The sequence below is a fragment of the Kryptolebias marmoratus genome, linkage group LG14, assembly GCF_001649575.2.
Source record: "Kryptolebias marmoratus isolate JLee-2015 linkage group LG14, ASM164957v2, whole genome shotgun sequence".
Classification (NCBI taxonomy): Eukaryota; Metazoa; Chordata; class Actinopteri; order Cyprinodontiformes; family Rivulidae; genus Kryptolebias; species Kryptolebias marmoratus.
Genome location: NC_051443.1, coordinates 8,203,324 through 8,219,873, shown reverse-complemented (window position 1 = coordinate 8,219,873; position 16,550 = coordinate 8,203,324). Strand labels below are relative to the sequence as shown.

General features: G+C 42.3%; 1 protein-coding gene across 8 annotated transcripts in view; it reads left to right on the top strand.

The window, feature by feature from the left end:
• Nucleotides 1–2,502: 2,502 nt before the first annotated feature.
• Nucleotides 2,503–16,550, top strand: part of LOC108245388 (calcium/calmodulin-dependent protein kinase type II subunit beta) — a 50,238-nt gene continuing 36,190 nt past the window's right edge. For 2 of the 8 annotated variants that reach the window (XM_037979561.1, XM_037979566.1), the window contains exons 1-6: nucleotides 2,505–2,801; nucleotides 7,065–7,159; nucleotides 9,283–9,342; nucleotides 11,585–11,639; nucleotides 12,264–12,329; nucleotides 15,689–15,761. In XM_037979561.1, coding sequence (XP_037835489.1) covers nucleotides 2,740–2,801; nucleotides 7,065–7,159; nucleotides 9,283–9,342; nucleotides 11,585–11,639; nucleotides 12,264–12,329; nucleotides 15,689–15,761 — 411 coding nt within the window. In that variant the 5' untranslated portion in view covers nucleotides 2,505–2,739. Of the gene's footprint in view, nucleotides 2,802–7,064; nucleotides 7,160–9,282; nucleotides 9,343–11,584; nucleotides 11,640–12,263; nucleotides 12,330–15,688; nucleotides 15,762–16,459; nucleotides 16,533–16,550 lie in introns of all 8 variants that reach the window. The other 6 variants (XM_037979565.1, XM_037979562.1, XM_037979563.1 and 3 more) reach the window with 5 other exon arrangements.

The following is a 16,550-nucleotide window of genomic DNA, read 5'->3' as shown; positions in this document are numbered from 1 at the left end:
GGACACAAGGACAACGACCAAGGACACAACGGCTGAGACAGCCGGAGCGGGAGGCTCAAACCAGTGACCCTCCGATTACAGGACAGGCCCCTCCTACCTCCTGTGCCACAGCCGCCGGGGTGAGGGGGCGAGGTGTGTGCATGCATCAGTGGGTGAAGAGAGGTATATATGACCTATGCTTACTGGTTTCTTACTGGTTTCTTTTGAAAACAAATGACCTGCCTGATGACAATGAGTCTGTGAATGAAGAGGAAAATGAAAATGATGAAGTATCACAGGAAGATGTTCCACGCTTACCCTGTTGGAGAACACCCCACAGTGCCAACATCACTGATTACCAAGAATGGCAGGCCAGCCTTCCAAAATCAGACAATATCAACTCCCCCTACGAATACTTCAAGATATTTTTTTTCTGAAGACATTCTGGAAGTAGTTGTAGAGCAATGAAATGTATATGCCATTCAGTGTAACACCAACAAGCCCCTTAACCTCATTACAAAATATTATAGAAAACCTTGGCGTTTTAGTACCCTTATAGCATATTGTTGCCCTTAGTTTGGTTTTCCTCAGTTTATTTTAGTATGACTTGTTTTAGATACTTTTGCTCATTTATATTTATTTTATTTAGATTATCATGTTTTATATAAGTTTAGTTTAGCTTTTTGCATCCTAGTTTCCGAGCTATTTATTTTACTTCTGCTCATTTATTGTACTATGTTTTTCTGATGTAAAGCACTTTGAACTGCCTTGTTGCTGAAAACCGCTTTATAAATACATTTGACTTGACTTTTTGACTTGGTGTGCCTCAGGGTTGTGTCGCCACCCGCAGCTCTGATGCACGTCTCAAATTTGCTGATGACACGACATGGGGCTAATCAGCAACGACAACAAGGCATCCTACCTGGAGGAGGTTCAGACACTGGCCTCCTGGATCAGAGACAACCAGGAAAACCAAAGAGATCCTGTTTTATTTCTGGAAGCTGAGGACCACAATGAACAGAACTACAGCTCAACAGAGAGGAGGTGGAGTGAGTTACAGGCTACACATCCAAGAGGACCTGGGCTGGACGGTGAACACCACCCACATTACCAAAAAAGCCCAGCGGTGTCTCTACGTTCCGAGAATGTTGGGGAGGAATAAACTCCCCCCCACCTCTTCTGAAGAACTTTTACCGCTGAATCATAAAGAGTATCCTGATGTATGGATGCATGGTGTGGTACACCAGCTGCACAGCGGCAAAGAAAAAGCAGGCTCATGACCACGTGAGCCCACATCAACAGACTCAAACCCAGAAATGTGAAGCACCTGCGAGAGCAACAATGACCCAATGCCCCTGCATCCACAGCAGCTGCCACAGGAAGTGTGCAAACAAAGTATCATTGTAGCATACAACGACAACAAAGCTTGTTATTTATTATTTTAGGAACCAAAACTCCCCGTCTAATGCAAACTAAAGTTATTAATGAAGCCAACCAGGTTAAATAGGTTACATCCTAAATGGTCAACGTCTGGCTTACAGTGGTGAACTGTGAAGAAATGACACGTCTCATCTCTGACCCAACCACTGGGTCAAACGTTTTGACCCAATATTTGGACGAATCAGCCCAACCTGTGACTCGACGGCTTTTACTCAGCAACTGAGTTATCAAAAATAAGCTACTTTATATGAAATAACTTCTTTTCAATGAAAATGTATGCCGTTCTGTTTGGGGTGTAAAAAAAGAGCCCATTTAGAAGGGTTCTATGTTTTTTTTCTTGTATTTAAACATGGTTTGACAATAATTGTCTTTTACTTTAAATCTTTATTGTTTGGTAGCCCATTTTTACCAGCCATCCCTGAAAATAACCCAACAGCCTTTAGTGTAAAGACAGCAGAGTGTCCTCCAGCAGTCTAAGGTCATAACAGCAGAACTAAGGAAACCCAAGCCAACCCTAACTGTAGGATTAATCAAAAAGGAAAGTCTTAAAAGTAGACAGAGTGTCAACTGGAAGTTGGTTCCACAAGAGAAGAGTCTGAGAACTGAAAGCTCTGCCTCCTGTTCGACTTCTAGGAACCACAAGTAAACCTGCAGCCTGAGGGCGAAGTGCTCTGTTAGGAAAATATGGAAAAATAAGATCTTTAATTTAAACAGGTTTGCTTCAAACAAAGTCGTACGATTTACATTTTACACATTAAAGTTTTTCTTCTTCTTTTTTCTAAAGTTAGAATAGGCCTAACTATAACAAAAAAAAAAGAAAGTCCATAGAAGTTACTGAAAACGAAGGGGAGTCTCTGTTTTACTGAGGGCTTTCCTCACTGATGCCTAAAAATAGATCCATGCAGCACCCCCCCCCCCCACCTCACCCTCCAACTGCAATGATGTCAAATCATTACGGGCGGAATTACATTTCAGGGTTTATTATAAAGAGTGACCAGATCCCACTCCTGTATCCCGTGTCCCCCGCCCTANGTGCTGAGCTCACGTTCCCCTCTCGGGCTGGTATTTAAGGAGTCCGTCCTTGTCGCCCTGCGGAGCGCGGAGCGCAGAGCGCACTTCTCTGGGAGCCGCGACCCGCCGGAGGTCTGAGGTGGGCGGAGACTGAAAGCCTGAGGTCCGCAGCCGGTGGAGGGGAGGGGCGGGGAGGGTGGCACCGAGCATTCCGGACTATCCTACGCTCACACACGCACACACGCACACACGCACGCGCTCACACACGCGCGCGCACACACCTAGGCACGAGAGGAAGGAAGCATCATCATGGCAACGACTACTTGCACGCGTTTTACAGATGAATATCAGCTCTACGAGGAGCTCGGCAAGTAAGTACCTCTCTAGATTGTGTCCTCTGTCTCCTGCTGTCCTCTTGTCTCCTGCTGTCCTCCCACAGCCCGGAGCACGAGGGGATGGAGGTCCGGGGGTCCCCTCATTCTGCTGCAGTTTGAGCCCCTTCAAAACAAGACAGGAAATCTTCTAAATTTAACTACAGCTGACTTTTTCTGTCTTCTGATATGGCTGCATTTTGCTTAAAGATTTGGGGTTCATTTCTGGGCATCCCCCTTCCTCCTCCTCCTCCTCCTCCTCCTCCTCCTCCTCCTCCTCCTCCTCCAAAGCCCAAAGGCCAATTGGGAGACTTCATCTGAGGAAAAGTCTTTATGTGTTAGAATGGAGCTCCCTCACTGGCTTTTAATCACAGCTGAGGAGTGATGCTGCTGCTGCTGATCCGCTGCAAATCGACAGAGGTGTGCCCTGTGATNCTTCTGTGATGCAGACAAATTGAGAGAGACTGAAGAGGCGCCTCGGTGATGTGAAGTGGACTCAGTGTCTCTGTCAGGTTGTGCGTGGGCAGAGAGGATCTCTGCAATGTCTGCCTCACAGGAACATTCATTCCACAGCCAGCTTTGGAGAGTGGGCAAAAAAAAAAGAAAAAAAAAAAAGAAGCAAGTTCATGGCTGTAGGGCTTTTTCTGTTTTGGGATCTTAAATGTTCATTTTACAGTTCAGTTTTTTATTTATCTACTATCTGTGTGTGTGTGTGTGTGTGTGTTTTATGGAAGTCATAAGTTTGAGACAAAAGAGTTGCTGGAGAAGCTGCAGCTGTCCCTGCTGACAACACATCCTTAATGCTGCGTGGCTCGGTGCTGTGCATTTCTGGGTTCATGTGAGTCAGATGTAAAGCTCGAAAGATCTCCTTATACGAACGCTCAAAAGTACAGAAATGGCAGGAGTGACTCAGGAGGACACACTCGACAAAGATGTATAACACCGAAATGCAACATGAGACACGGATCCAGCACAGGAGAGCAGTCTCACAGGGGTTTATGCCATTAGCTTATTGATTTATATCCTGGGACACTTTTTCTTTTCTTTCCTTTTTTTATTCTTCACTGGATAAAATACCAACAAGAACACAAAACAGAGTCTGTGTTAGAACACTTCTTTTTCTGTTTCACTTTGTTCTGCTAGGACTGTAAAATATGCACAAAACAAATAAAAAATAAAGCGAGCGTTCAAGAATACAGAGAAGAAATGCATAATTCAACTAGAGAAAGTGCATTTTCTGCAAAAATGCAAGGTGAATGCTGAGTGCTGAATGACTGCCGAAACTTGCTGAGAAAGCTAAAACAGAGTTGTAGAAGTTACAACAACAGGCAAGACTGAGCAGAACAGAGGCCGGAGTGAACAAAACGGGCAAAAATGAGCGAAACAAAAGGTAAAATGTGCACAACAGAGGTTAAAATGAGCAGGACACAGAACAATAGCTAAAAGCTAAAAGCCGTAGAACAGTAATAAGAAGCTAAAAACAGCTGACAGTAGCTAAAAGCTAAAGCTTCAGAACAGTAGCTAAAATGAGCAAAACAAGTGCTAGAGATAAATGAGGAAAAACCGTAGCTAAAATGAGCAAAAATGTAGCTAAATTAAGAAAACTGTAGATAAAATTAGCAAAACTAAAGCTAAAAGAAGCAAAGCAGTAATTTTAGCATCTCAATTTTAAAAGAAGCAGATTAATAGCTAAAAGCTACAATTAATAAAACAGCAGCTAAAAACTAAAACTAGAAGAATGGTAGGTAAAAGCTAAAAGTAGCTTAAGAAGACAAAAACAGAGCGAGTATGCTGAAGGAGATTTTAAAGGGAACAATATTTTGAAGGAATTAAAGAGGTCTCTGTGTGTTTTTATGGGGGATTCTATTTGTAAATAAAGCTGCATATTTTGAAAGGTCTCAAAGTTACAAAGTTTCCGCACACTGGCACAAACTAGCACAAAAAAACATACGGAAGAAACTGGAAAGCTCAGCATTTATACAATAATTCCCTCTCAGCACAAACACAACAGTGTTTGATCCTATTTCACATTTTATCATGATATCAAACTGTGACTGTGAGCTGAAATGCCAGTAAACTGCTCGTCAATTAGATGAACACTAAAGTATAAACGTACGCTCACCACAGTACCTTTTAAACCTCATCCAGGTGCCAGAAAGCACTTTATGTGTTTCTCACAGATGCTCATTAAGCTACAGTACGATGCATATGAGGCGAGTGTGAACACAGATTCATAGCTGAATCACAGACTCCAAGCCAGACACTCCCTGAGCCGATAAAACGAAGCCAAATCACTTCACTTCCACCGCCATGCTTCACAGTTGATATCAGCGTTCTTTCTACTGAGACGGGAACGTTCTCGCTTTGCCGCGTTTCGTCTTTGTTACTTCAGTATGTGAACGGAGCAAACTTTTTTCATTATAACGAAAAGGCCTAGCGTTCCTTGCAGAAATGTGCATCACCCGCCGCCTTTTCAGGACAAAGTTTCAAACGAAGGTCGCCTCATGATGAGAAACAACAGAAATATAGCTGTTTTGGCCAAACCCTGAAAACTCCACAGTGATGGGAGATCCGATGTGATGCAAGGACCAGTGTTTGTTGGGGGAGGACTCTCAGCTACTACCACGGCAAACTCTAGCTCAACATCTGTAATCGACTGATTAGCTACGGCAGCCATCTTGAACTGGAAAGACTCCAAAATGTAATCAGCTGGATGATTACTTTCTTAAAAAAAACTGTATTCTGATTTGTGATATATTTTGCTAATAAGACAGTTGACTCTAATAGGTAACGGCAAAGTTTAAAACAAAGTATTTATTAAAATCCGTCCAGTGGTTCATTAGATATTTTGTGAATGAACACACACACACTGGCTAAAACATTATTGCCCACCTTTTGCGATAACAACTACAAACCACAGCAATCAGCAAATTTAAATCTAAATCAAGAGGTTTATTATCTTTTGAATGTTGCCTAAATGATTTTTTTCATATATATTTCTTTGTTGTAAGAAGAGAATCTGAGCATACAGGATTAGACGGGAGATGTGTGACATTCGGAGATGAGCTAATCCAAGTTTTGGACTCAAATCTGAACCTCCTCCTGACGTTGCACCTGCCCCGCAGATACACCTGTCATGTTGAGGCTCTGTTGGCTTTTCCACCCCGCTGTGGGATGTCAGCGAGTGTCAGGCTTACTCAGCCCATCTCCTCATTATGTATTGGAACTGGAGAGCCTGTGAGAGGATGGGGGACTGAGAGGACCGAGGGGGTTTCATTGCGTAACAATACTGAGGTGAGACAAAATTAGCTCCGGGGCATGACAGAGGTGGTTATTTCTGTCGGTCTCTGCAGGGTTTGATGTCAAAATGTGCTTCTAAAAACAACGGAGCGCTCAGTTAGACTACTTATCCTTAAAATACAGCCCTTCCTCCTTTCAGTCTCTCCTGTTTGATCATCGGCACCGCTTGAATTATTCAGCACAAAGAGGGAAAAACGACTTGAGCGATGATGGAAACATATCAGGTGCTACACTGCAGACACTCAGCGACTAAAACAAATATACTTTTTTTTAATTTTATCCAAGAATAAGTTGCTGTAAATAGTTTAGGGAGATCATATGCAATCAGAAATACTCCATAATTACCACAGCACAGAAAGTCTGCTTATAAAAGCAATAATCAACTCACTGCATCTTTAGTTTCATTTAAACCTGATTGGTTATAAACGCCAGACATATTATCTTTACCCAAATAGGGCACTAAATTCTCCTAAATGTGCAGTAAAAAAACAATTAAGATTGCTGGTGGACCTATTTACTGATAAACTATAACAAAACAGCCTATAATTGTACGATTTTTGGGGGGTGGGGGTCAAAATTCATGATGTTATTTAAAAGATTTTGACTATAAACAGCAGGAGGTGTGATAAAGGCCCCATTTCCTAGTAATTGTACCTGTACTTCTACACCTACACCTACGCCTACTTCTACCACCTCCAAATAATGCTTTGAGCTTTAGGTAATCTGGTGCCATTTAGTGTTTTTTTCACTTTGCTTTATAAGTCGATGAAATTGATTATAATCGTTGTTCTTAAACAGCACTTTGCTCTGGTCTGGTTGACTGAAGGTGGCGAGGAAGAGGAGACCTGGACAGCTGTGAGGGTCACTGTCTTGCAGCTGAGTTGTCTGTTTTGATGCTGACGGTGCATTTAGGGGGGCAGCTGAACCATCCTTTCCTTTGTTCTCCTGTCTTTTGTTCCCCAGGGGGGCCTTCTCGGTGGTGCGTCGCTGTGTCAAACTCTGCACGGGCCAAGAGTACGCCGCCAAAATCATCAACACCAAGAAGCTCTCGGCCAGAGGTGAGCAAAAGGAAAAGTCCCAGACGATGTGAGACGCTTGGTGACATAGCACGTGTGTGTGTGTGTGTGTGTGTGTGTTTACAGCAGAAAGAGAAAGCAGCATCTCATCATGAGCATGTGTATGTCTTGGATCTGTGAGCGCACATTAGCATATTTTAATGCGTGTTTGATTCCAGCGTGTTAAGCCTTCATCATCTGTTCCTCAGAAAGAGGCAGATGATGGCTTCAGTCAGAATCTACAGCGTCTGCGCATCGATTTCCAAAACAAATCTCAAACAGCACATTTAAAGGGAAAAGGTACAAGTTTGAGTAAGCCTGATGCAAATTAGTGTGAGCATAAATTGTATTTTATTCCAAACAGTGTTTCATATCAGCCCTGGGCTCCTCTTGTTAAGGTGCTGCTTTAAATAACGTGCTCCTCCTGTCAGTCCAGCTGGGATGAAGCAGCATCTCCCTTTCCTGATATACTTCTCGTCAAAGAATGAGAAAGCGCCTCGGAGAAGGTCTAAAAACAGCTCCGGAGGTGTTATAACCACACAGACACGAGCTGCTGGGCGGGACCGTGGTAAAAATCTGTTGAGGGCACCTTTATTAAAGGCCCGGCAGCTGCTCTCGGGCCTGCCTTCTGCTCTGCGAGGACGAAGATGTTCGTCATTTAGTTTTTTTTTTTCACTTTTTTCTGACTGACACAGACGTGTGGGTCTGAGCTGCAGGGCAGGACCAACTGTCACTCAGATTAAAGCAGATTCTTGGATAACCTACACTCCCCTCTCTGCAGGATTCTCCACTCAGCCGGAGTTCATCTGGTCTTGCTCCTCCTTTGGTTTTATCGTCTCGACTCTTGTTTCCTGTCTTTCTAATTTGGTCTTAATTTTTTTTATCTTTTCCTTCCTTTCTCCTTGTTTCCTCCGTAGGTTTCCTTTTCTCTGGATTCTTCTCCTGCACTTCTTGTTTTCTTTCTAGTTTTAGTTCATTTGGCTTTTATTTCTCTTCCTTTCCTTGCTATTCTTTTACTATTTTCTGTCTTTTTTGTCTCCTCTGTTCTCAGTGTCCTTGGTAGTTTTTTGTGATTCTTGTCCTATTTTTCTTCCGTTCCTTCTCGCTTTTCAGATTTACTCTCTTAATTGAAATCATTGATTTGTCTCTCATGTTTTTGCTTGTTGTTTGCTTCTTTCCTCTGTTTACTGTTTCATTTATATAAATGAAAAAGTATCATCCACCACCAAAAGGTGAAGATGGACCATGATGTTTTTGCCTCTGTGTGTCTGTAACCAAAGCATCTCATGAACCACTGGATGAATCTGAATGAAACTTGAGCACATGCTCTGAGTGTGACAGCTTGCATGAGATCATACGTTACTTTTTTTAAAGGTTTGACCAAAAACAGCTGCATTCCTCCTCCTGACGTGCATTCCTCCAAGAAATTACAAGCCTTTAATTTTATGTCTTTTCTTCTATTATTGTTCCTCTTTTCCTCCTTCCTTCTTTCCCCTTTTTTATTTGTCTCGTCTCCTTATTGTTTGCCGTCCACGTTTCCTATTTCCTTTGCTCATCCCCGTCAGCTCATTTTCTACCGTCATCTTTTTTTTCTTCTTTTGTTCCCTTTCTTTTCATTTCCACCCTTGTCTCTTCTCCAAGTCATTCAAAAATCCCCCAAGGGTGGAAAACAAAACAAACAAACAAACAAAAAAATGAATAAACAGACCCCGGTGAAATCCAATTCTGCACGGTCCAGTTCAGTTCAACTGCTTCCAAATCAATCGAAGACAGTGAGATTAGGGAAAACGCTTTTTACTCAAAAGCTGCTCAAGGAAGTCAACAAATTGCATAAAATCGTTGCTTCAGTTTTGTTTGTTCCTTATTTATTTTCTTATTTTTTCCTATTTCTGGAGCAATAGGGATAAATTTACTGCTCTTGTGTGTGTGTGTAAAAAAGTTATCCACTGTCCTTGTTATCCACACTGGATTTTCTTTTCATTGCAAGATATACAATCTCCATTGAGCAACTGGATGCTTGTTTTTATTTACTTGGACTAGACCTGTTTTGTTTGTGTACAAACAACCAAACAAACAAACAACCAACCAAACAAACAAAATGTCTCTCCTGTTAAACTGTCTTGTAGACCACCAGAAGCTGGAGAGAGAAGCCAGGATCTGCAGATTATTAAAACATCCCAACATTGGTAAGGCCTTTTAAAAATGTTTCATCTTTGACATAATGATTTTGAATCTGAGGTTTTTTTTAGTTTGGTTATTGTAGAAATAAACAAAAGGAAGCAGAACACAAATATTAGTTTTATTAAGAGTTAACCTTGGCTCAGGTTATGCTTGACTCACTTAGGGGTTCTGAATTAATACCTGAAATAACTGGAAACACAAAGGTACTTTAGTTAAAAAAACATTTATTTGTATATCCGCATACAAACAAATTGCAAAATAAGACATGAATGAGCTTTATGGCAAAAAGGTGAGTTGTGGAAATGATGTTCAGATACCAAATAAGAATTAAAGTGACTTGGACTGATCTTAAGTTGGATGAGAGAAGGGAAGCTGATAATTGAATAAAGGAAATTAAAACAAAATACAGTCACAAAAATTCCAAAATGATTTCCTTATTGAGACACTTTATCATAACCCCATAGAAAGGAAAGTTCTGATTGTTTTAAAAGAGTTTGCAACTATTGAACGCTGTCAGTGTGGTCAAGGATCCAGGGGAGCGCAGGTTGTCATTTCACTTCCACGGCACTCGTTAGAAATCACAGCTGCTCGAAGGCACATTGGGTCAGTCTCCTCCTCAAGTCGCCTCGGTTGTTATGGCTGCCACGTGTCCAAAGCCGTTCCTTTAGGCCAGCACCTTGTGCAGCAAGTCTCTTCAGGTCCGTCTCCATGATCTCGGTCCATCTAACCACTGGACTTTTTGTCCTTTCTTCATGACCAAACAGCTCCGTTTCCTTCAGGTTGGATGGGTGCTGCTCATGTTCAACAATATTTTAACCAATCCAGAGATTCTCAGTCAGATTGAGGTCTGGACTTTGACTGGACCGTTCCAGGACTTTTAAGCGTTTGCCTCAGCTCAGGTCACTGTCCTGCTGGAAGATGAACCTTTGTTCCAGTCTCAAATCTCTGGAAGGCTCCAAGAAGTTTCTCTCAAGAATGTATCTGTATCTTGCTCATGTTTGACCACTTACCCAGTCCCAGCTGTTGAAAATATCCCCACAGCATGATGCTGCCACCACCATGCTTCACTAAAGGAATGGTGTTCTCATTGTGATGAGAGGTGGCAGATTTGCCTCAGACATGGCGTTGTCCTCAATGGCCTTTGGTTTCATCTGACATCATCTTCCACGTTTGAAGAAAAACAAAAATCAGAATAGTCCAGCGTTTTTTTTTATCCATCGTCTTTTTCCTTTCACACTTCCATGAAGCCCGGTTTTGTGCAGCTCCTAGTGGTCCTATGGACAGATCCTCTCAGCTCCATCAGGGTTATGTTTTGTGACTTTTGTTGGATGACCCTCTCCTGGCAGGTTTGTTGTGGTGGCATCATCTTTCCATTTCTTAATATTGGATTTAATGGAGCTCTGTGGGATGCTCAGGTTTGTTGGATATGTTTTATAACCCAACCCTGATCTGTACTTCTCCACAACTCCTTGGTCTTCATGCTGTCTCTTGCTTGGTGGTGGCCCACACTACTTACAGGTGTTGGCCTGGTATTAATTAGAGGTTGCTGCAACATGTGGATATAGACTTAGATTGCTTGATACTTAGAATACTCACAGGTGGATGTTATCTAATAAATTCTTTGTCTTCTGAAGCTAATGGTGAGGCTTCAAAGCACACGTACTATTCAAAAATCATTTGTTCCCTCTTTTAACTTCATCTTGGGTATTTTGGAGAACTATTGCTTTTAAACAAATTAAAAATGCAGTTAAACTCCAGGTTGTAAGGCAACAAGAACGAAAGGAGTACTTTTTCAGCCCACTGTCAATTAGATTTGACTTTAACATCCTAGGGTTTTTAAAAGCAGCAGCTGGAGATCGTCCTGAGAGCCTTTTGTGCCGGTCGTAGCTGAAGAACCACGTATGAATAAAAATACATCAGATTTGTCAGAAATGCTGCGGACTCCCAGAATGTGTCCCACCACATTAGGTCGCAGTAACCCCGAGCGTGTAGTTATCGCAGCGCTGACTGATTTGGTGTCATTCTGTGACGAGCTCCAGCAGCTCTGAGCCTGACAGAAACATGAAATCTGTTGGCCTGACCTCGGAAACGTTTGTCGGCTTCAGGTCGCCCGCATGTTATGAGCAATTGGATTTTGATATATTGTCTTTTCAGAGTACTTTGACAAAAGAAAAAAAAAACAAAAAACATGTGCCTGAGTGTGTTCTTAGAATAAAACATCTAATTATCCTGCTGCCTCTCTTCCAGTTCGTCTCCATGACAGTATTTCTGAGGAAGGCTTCCACTACCTCATCTTCGACCTGTAAGTTTTCTTTTTTACTTGTATAATCTCTGTTCTTTTCCCTTTCTAACCCCCCCCNACACCATAGGTTACTGCTGAACACATTTGTGAGTCAATATTACAACCTAGTGGACATCTGGAGTTACTGCAGCATCTGGCCTGTCTGCTAGTGTTAGGTGTTACTGTACTGTCCTGGTTCTCCTCCATTGTTTCCCCTCGTTGCCTGATTTTTCTCTCCCCTCCTTCGGCCCTCACTGCGCCCCGATCTTCACTTTCCATCCGCATCTCCTCACTTTTTCTCCATCTTCATGCCCTCCTCTCTTCCAGAGCAGATCCCCTCCGTTACATAACACCCACTCACCCCGCCCTCCCTCCTTGCGGCTCCCACTTTAGCGCTTGCACACACACACACACACACACACACACACACACACACACACACACACACACACACACACAGACACAACTCCCCCGCACTGGAGCCAGTTTCCATGGCAACCCAGTCGGAGAGAATCCTGCAGCTGGGGTTTCCCCCTTTGAGGACATCCCCCTCCTATCTGTGTGTGTGTGTGTGTGTGTGTGTGTGTTTGCAGGCTGAGTAAAACAAAAGTATGTAATTTTAAACTTCATCTTTATGTTTCTCAGGGTGACAGGAGGGGAGCTGTTTGAGGATATTGTGGCTCGAGAGTACTACAGCGAAGCAGATGCCAGGTATACCCCTCCCAAAAGTATCTCATAATGTCTGCCCCCCCCTTTATCGTTTCGTCTTCATCATCCTCTCCATGTGTCATTGCTCCTGCCTCTGCAGTCCTCCAGCAGCGCGGAGAGAGAGTTCGCCCCCTTCTCATTAGTGCAGAGGCATTTTTATTTACTTATTCATTTATTTATCGTTGCCCACTGTAGCTCCGACAGATCCCTCCCCCCTCCACCCCCCCACCCTGCATGGGCTTTCCGTGAGCTGACTTGCAAATGGAGGTCCAGGAGCTTTCCCCAGAGTCAGAATTTGTAGAGACAGAGACAAACACAAAACAAAACAAAACAAAACAAAAAAATGCACACACGCCCACACCGTAACCCCTCAGGAGGCAAGCCTAAATCAATTTGACTGTGGAGGCGGTTTGTGGAGGCGAGAGAGGAGAAAAGAAGGGGACAGAAATGAGAGACGCAGTGTACTTGAATTTAAGCTGTTTTTAAAAATCCTCCTTAAATAACTTTATCTCTCTCTCTCTCTCTCTCTCTCTCTCTCTCTCTCTCTCTCTCTTGTTGCTATTTCTGGTGTTCTTTTCAGCACAACTGTTGTCTTGTTCTCTGGACATTCCTTGTTTTTGTGAAAAAAAAATTAAGGATTAGTCAAGCACATTTTCAACAGATAGCATCATCTTTTTCAGTTTTTCCACCTATTTAAAACCTTCAGCTCTTAGTTTCATCCACTTGAAAAAGTCTATGACTAAATGTAAACATAGTATCTACCCTGAGAATGAATGTGGAAACACATGGCCGCATCCTTTAAAGAATCACAACATGTGTTTAGTGTTACACGGTAAAAAGTAGAAAGATGCTGTATATGCTGGAAAAAAAAAACTTTTATTAGAAAGTCAACCCTTTTCTCCAAATTGAAAAAAATGAAACCCAATACACTGTAGCTTGTTGCATTTGCAGCAAATATACAAGAAATAAACACCCACTGATGACATTAAACCGCTTCTATAATGAGGCATATATTGAGGATTGTTGAGCACCTGATCTACAAACCTCAGTGAGGAGGAACCCCTTTCTTCAGTGGTCTGCTTTTACTGCTCAGACCTTTCCCCTCTGGAGCCTCTTGTGTATCTCTGGATTGTTGTTGTTATAAAGATATATCTGAGGCATTTATTAAAATTTTAATAAGTCTGATGTATTAATTAAAGAGGCAGCCTTTACTGTATGGTTATAATGAATTGAGCTTTTGTTGCAGCAGTACCAATTACAAAAAGACTAGTATTATAAAGAATACATAAATACTTTATAATGAGGTTAATAATTAGGTCATAAACATTTCATAAATTATTAATAAACTCTTGTGAAAGAGTTAGGTAGTGTCTCACCGGGCTGCAGCTGTTAGACACTAGCTGGTGACTGAAAATTGTGAGGAAAAAGGTGAGCTTTTCATTAAAATCTTCCTAAATTTTGAGTGTTTGTGACTAGCAAGTCACGTTGCCACATTTTGAGCTGCCAGTTCTTGAAAATCACAGCTTATTGTCGCATGCACAGCGTGCACCCATTACCTACTTCGTCTCGCTTTACCCACTTTAGCTGCCGCCTCCAAGTTTATGATTTAATCTACCGGAGTACACTTTTGATATCAAAACAGGCACATTTGGACCAGTTTCTCAATAGCTAATATTGATAACTGGTGTGGTTTTTTAGACCTGGACACCATCCAGGTCAGAGAAGAGCTCCTGTGCAGGTGCAGACGGCCACCCCGTTTTCTAAGAAAAAAACTGTTGCACAGATTGTTTCGAGCATGTGAGTCTCTGCAGGGAAACTGAGAACCCTGCGAACATTTCAAGACACTTCAGAGTCTCCATTGAGACTCCATCGAGTATGTGAATGGCACACTCCATTTACTCCACTCTTTTCAGCACAATTTTCTTTCACAGAGTCCCATTTCCTCCAACAAAAAGCATGCTTGTAATGGACTGAGCACAGCCCACTTGTGCAGAGTAACTAGTTTGCGCTGAATAAAATTCTCCATTTGTGTGAATTTATTTGGAATGGCAGATAAATACAACACTTGAGTGACTGCCAGCTCAAATTATTCATAGTTTACTGAAAGAAATATTGAAATCTTTAGTTTATTTTTTAAAGTGGAAACCTACGAACACAAACATGTTCTTGTTTCCACATTTCATCCTACAAAAACATGTCCAATGTGCATCTCCCCTTGTGTGAGCTTTAGGAGTTCACAGACGCACATAAGCTTCATTAGCACTCACAGAAGCCATGCAGTCCTTTGGTGTGCCCAGGCCTCAAACCAACAAAAGGACTTTGGTGGCTGTCAGAGAAGCTTATAACTGTAGATAATTATTAACAAGAGTGGGTCAAAAATCAACACAGACCCCAAACGTCCCTGAACTGAGAGCCACCAGTGCCTATCAATGTTGTAATTTAAAAAAAGATGACATTCTATACTGTGTACTTTGGTGAGAAAATATCCTGCATCAGTAATGATAGCACAGAATCATTTGTCATTAGCTCAATTTACCCTGACATATGCTTCCATAACAAACGCTTTCTGATTATATAATTAGGAAATTAAATCAAGACATATTTGCATGTGTGGTTTAGTCATATGTTACGATATTTCTGAGGAGCAGTGTGGGAGGATACGTGCGAAGACACTGCTTGTGTTTGCTCACATGTCAATGATGAAAAGCGGCTCCTGAAGGAAACTGTAATTTTCAAAAACGCTTTAGCACCTTAAACCACATTGACACTGTTTACAGTGGGACTATTTTTATAATAGCAGAATGCTATTTGCTGCCACACATTTCTGTGTTTCAGCACCCCCCCCCCCCCNAAGATGCATTCGATTTTGACTGGTCAACCCTTTTCAGGGTTTGCCTTCGAGTTAAAGCATATAATTTGGAGGGTGAAAAAAATCAGGAAAAGAACAGGATTTTCATGAAAAAGCAATCTCTCGTGCAAGATGCCTTCGTTATTTAAAATTCAAACATTCAGTTAGATTAAGGGAACGTGTCATCGGCTCAGTCAACGACTTGCTCAGCGCTTCTACAAAGCTCTCAGTCGTTTGTAATTTCCATTTTAGCAAAGCTTTGATGATAGCTTTTAGATGTGAGACACATTGTATTTTTGTCACAGGAGGGAATAAATGCAAATGAACAAAGATGTGTGTGTGTGTGTGTAAAAGAAAGCACAAGTCTCAAAACCTGCTCAGATAAAAGCCTGAATGTGTTCTACTTTATGACCTGGATGCTCACCTGCTCCTGAGGACCACACCTGTCTCCTTGTCTTTCCTTACCGTGTTGCCTCCTTTATCTGCTCCTCACCCTGTTGTTTTGTCTCCACAGTCACTGTATCCATCAGATTCTAGACAGTGTGTCATACACCCACCAACATGACATAGTGCACAGGGACCTCAAGGTGTGTGTGTGTGTGTGTCTCATTTTGTTGCGTTACCTTGCATTTACATGCTTGTGTCCTGTGTTGTTCTAAAGAAGAAAAAAAATGCCTGTGATTTCAAACAAGTTGCCTGTGCCTGCTGTTTGCTGTCTCTGTCTGCGTCCTTGTGATTCTGCTTGTATTCAGGTTTTGCTCGATGCACTGTTTTAGATGGTCTCAAACACAAAACGTTCATTTACCAGGACTACCAGAGCGCCAGAATGCGAGCATGAGGAGTTGTAAGAAAGGCTGAAACGGGTTGAAGGTCAGCTGAGTAAGAGGAGAGCAGCATCTTTGTCAGGCGCTCGCTGGATCTCTCCCCGAAAGATGATGCTGCTGGTGTTTTTGAATAAATTACTCAGGAAACTGCGCAGGTTAGACAGTTTCTCCCACACGGAGCTGCAGCTCACTCCTACACTGACTGTTTGACTAGTATTTGGCACCTTCTGGAAGATAAAAAAAAAATCAAACTGCCTTTTTGTTTCCTTCTTTGTAGTTCACAGACAGGTCTGCTGCTCACAGCTTTTTCTTTGCGTGTGTGCAAAGTGATCATTCTCACAGTGAATGTATGTGTGTGTGTGTGTGTGTTAGAGAGGTATTAGGAGAGTGTACCGCTGCCTCTGCATGGATGTGGCTGAATGTGTTCAGACTAACCTACTCCCCCTGCTGTTTGCATGCAGTCATTGCATCCAGCAGATCCTGGAAGCTGTGCTCCACTGCCATCAGATGGGGGTGGTACATCGAGACCTCAAGGTGAGTCACCTGCAGGGC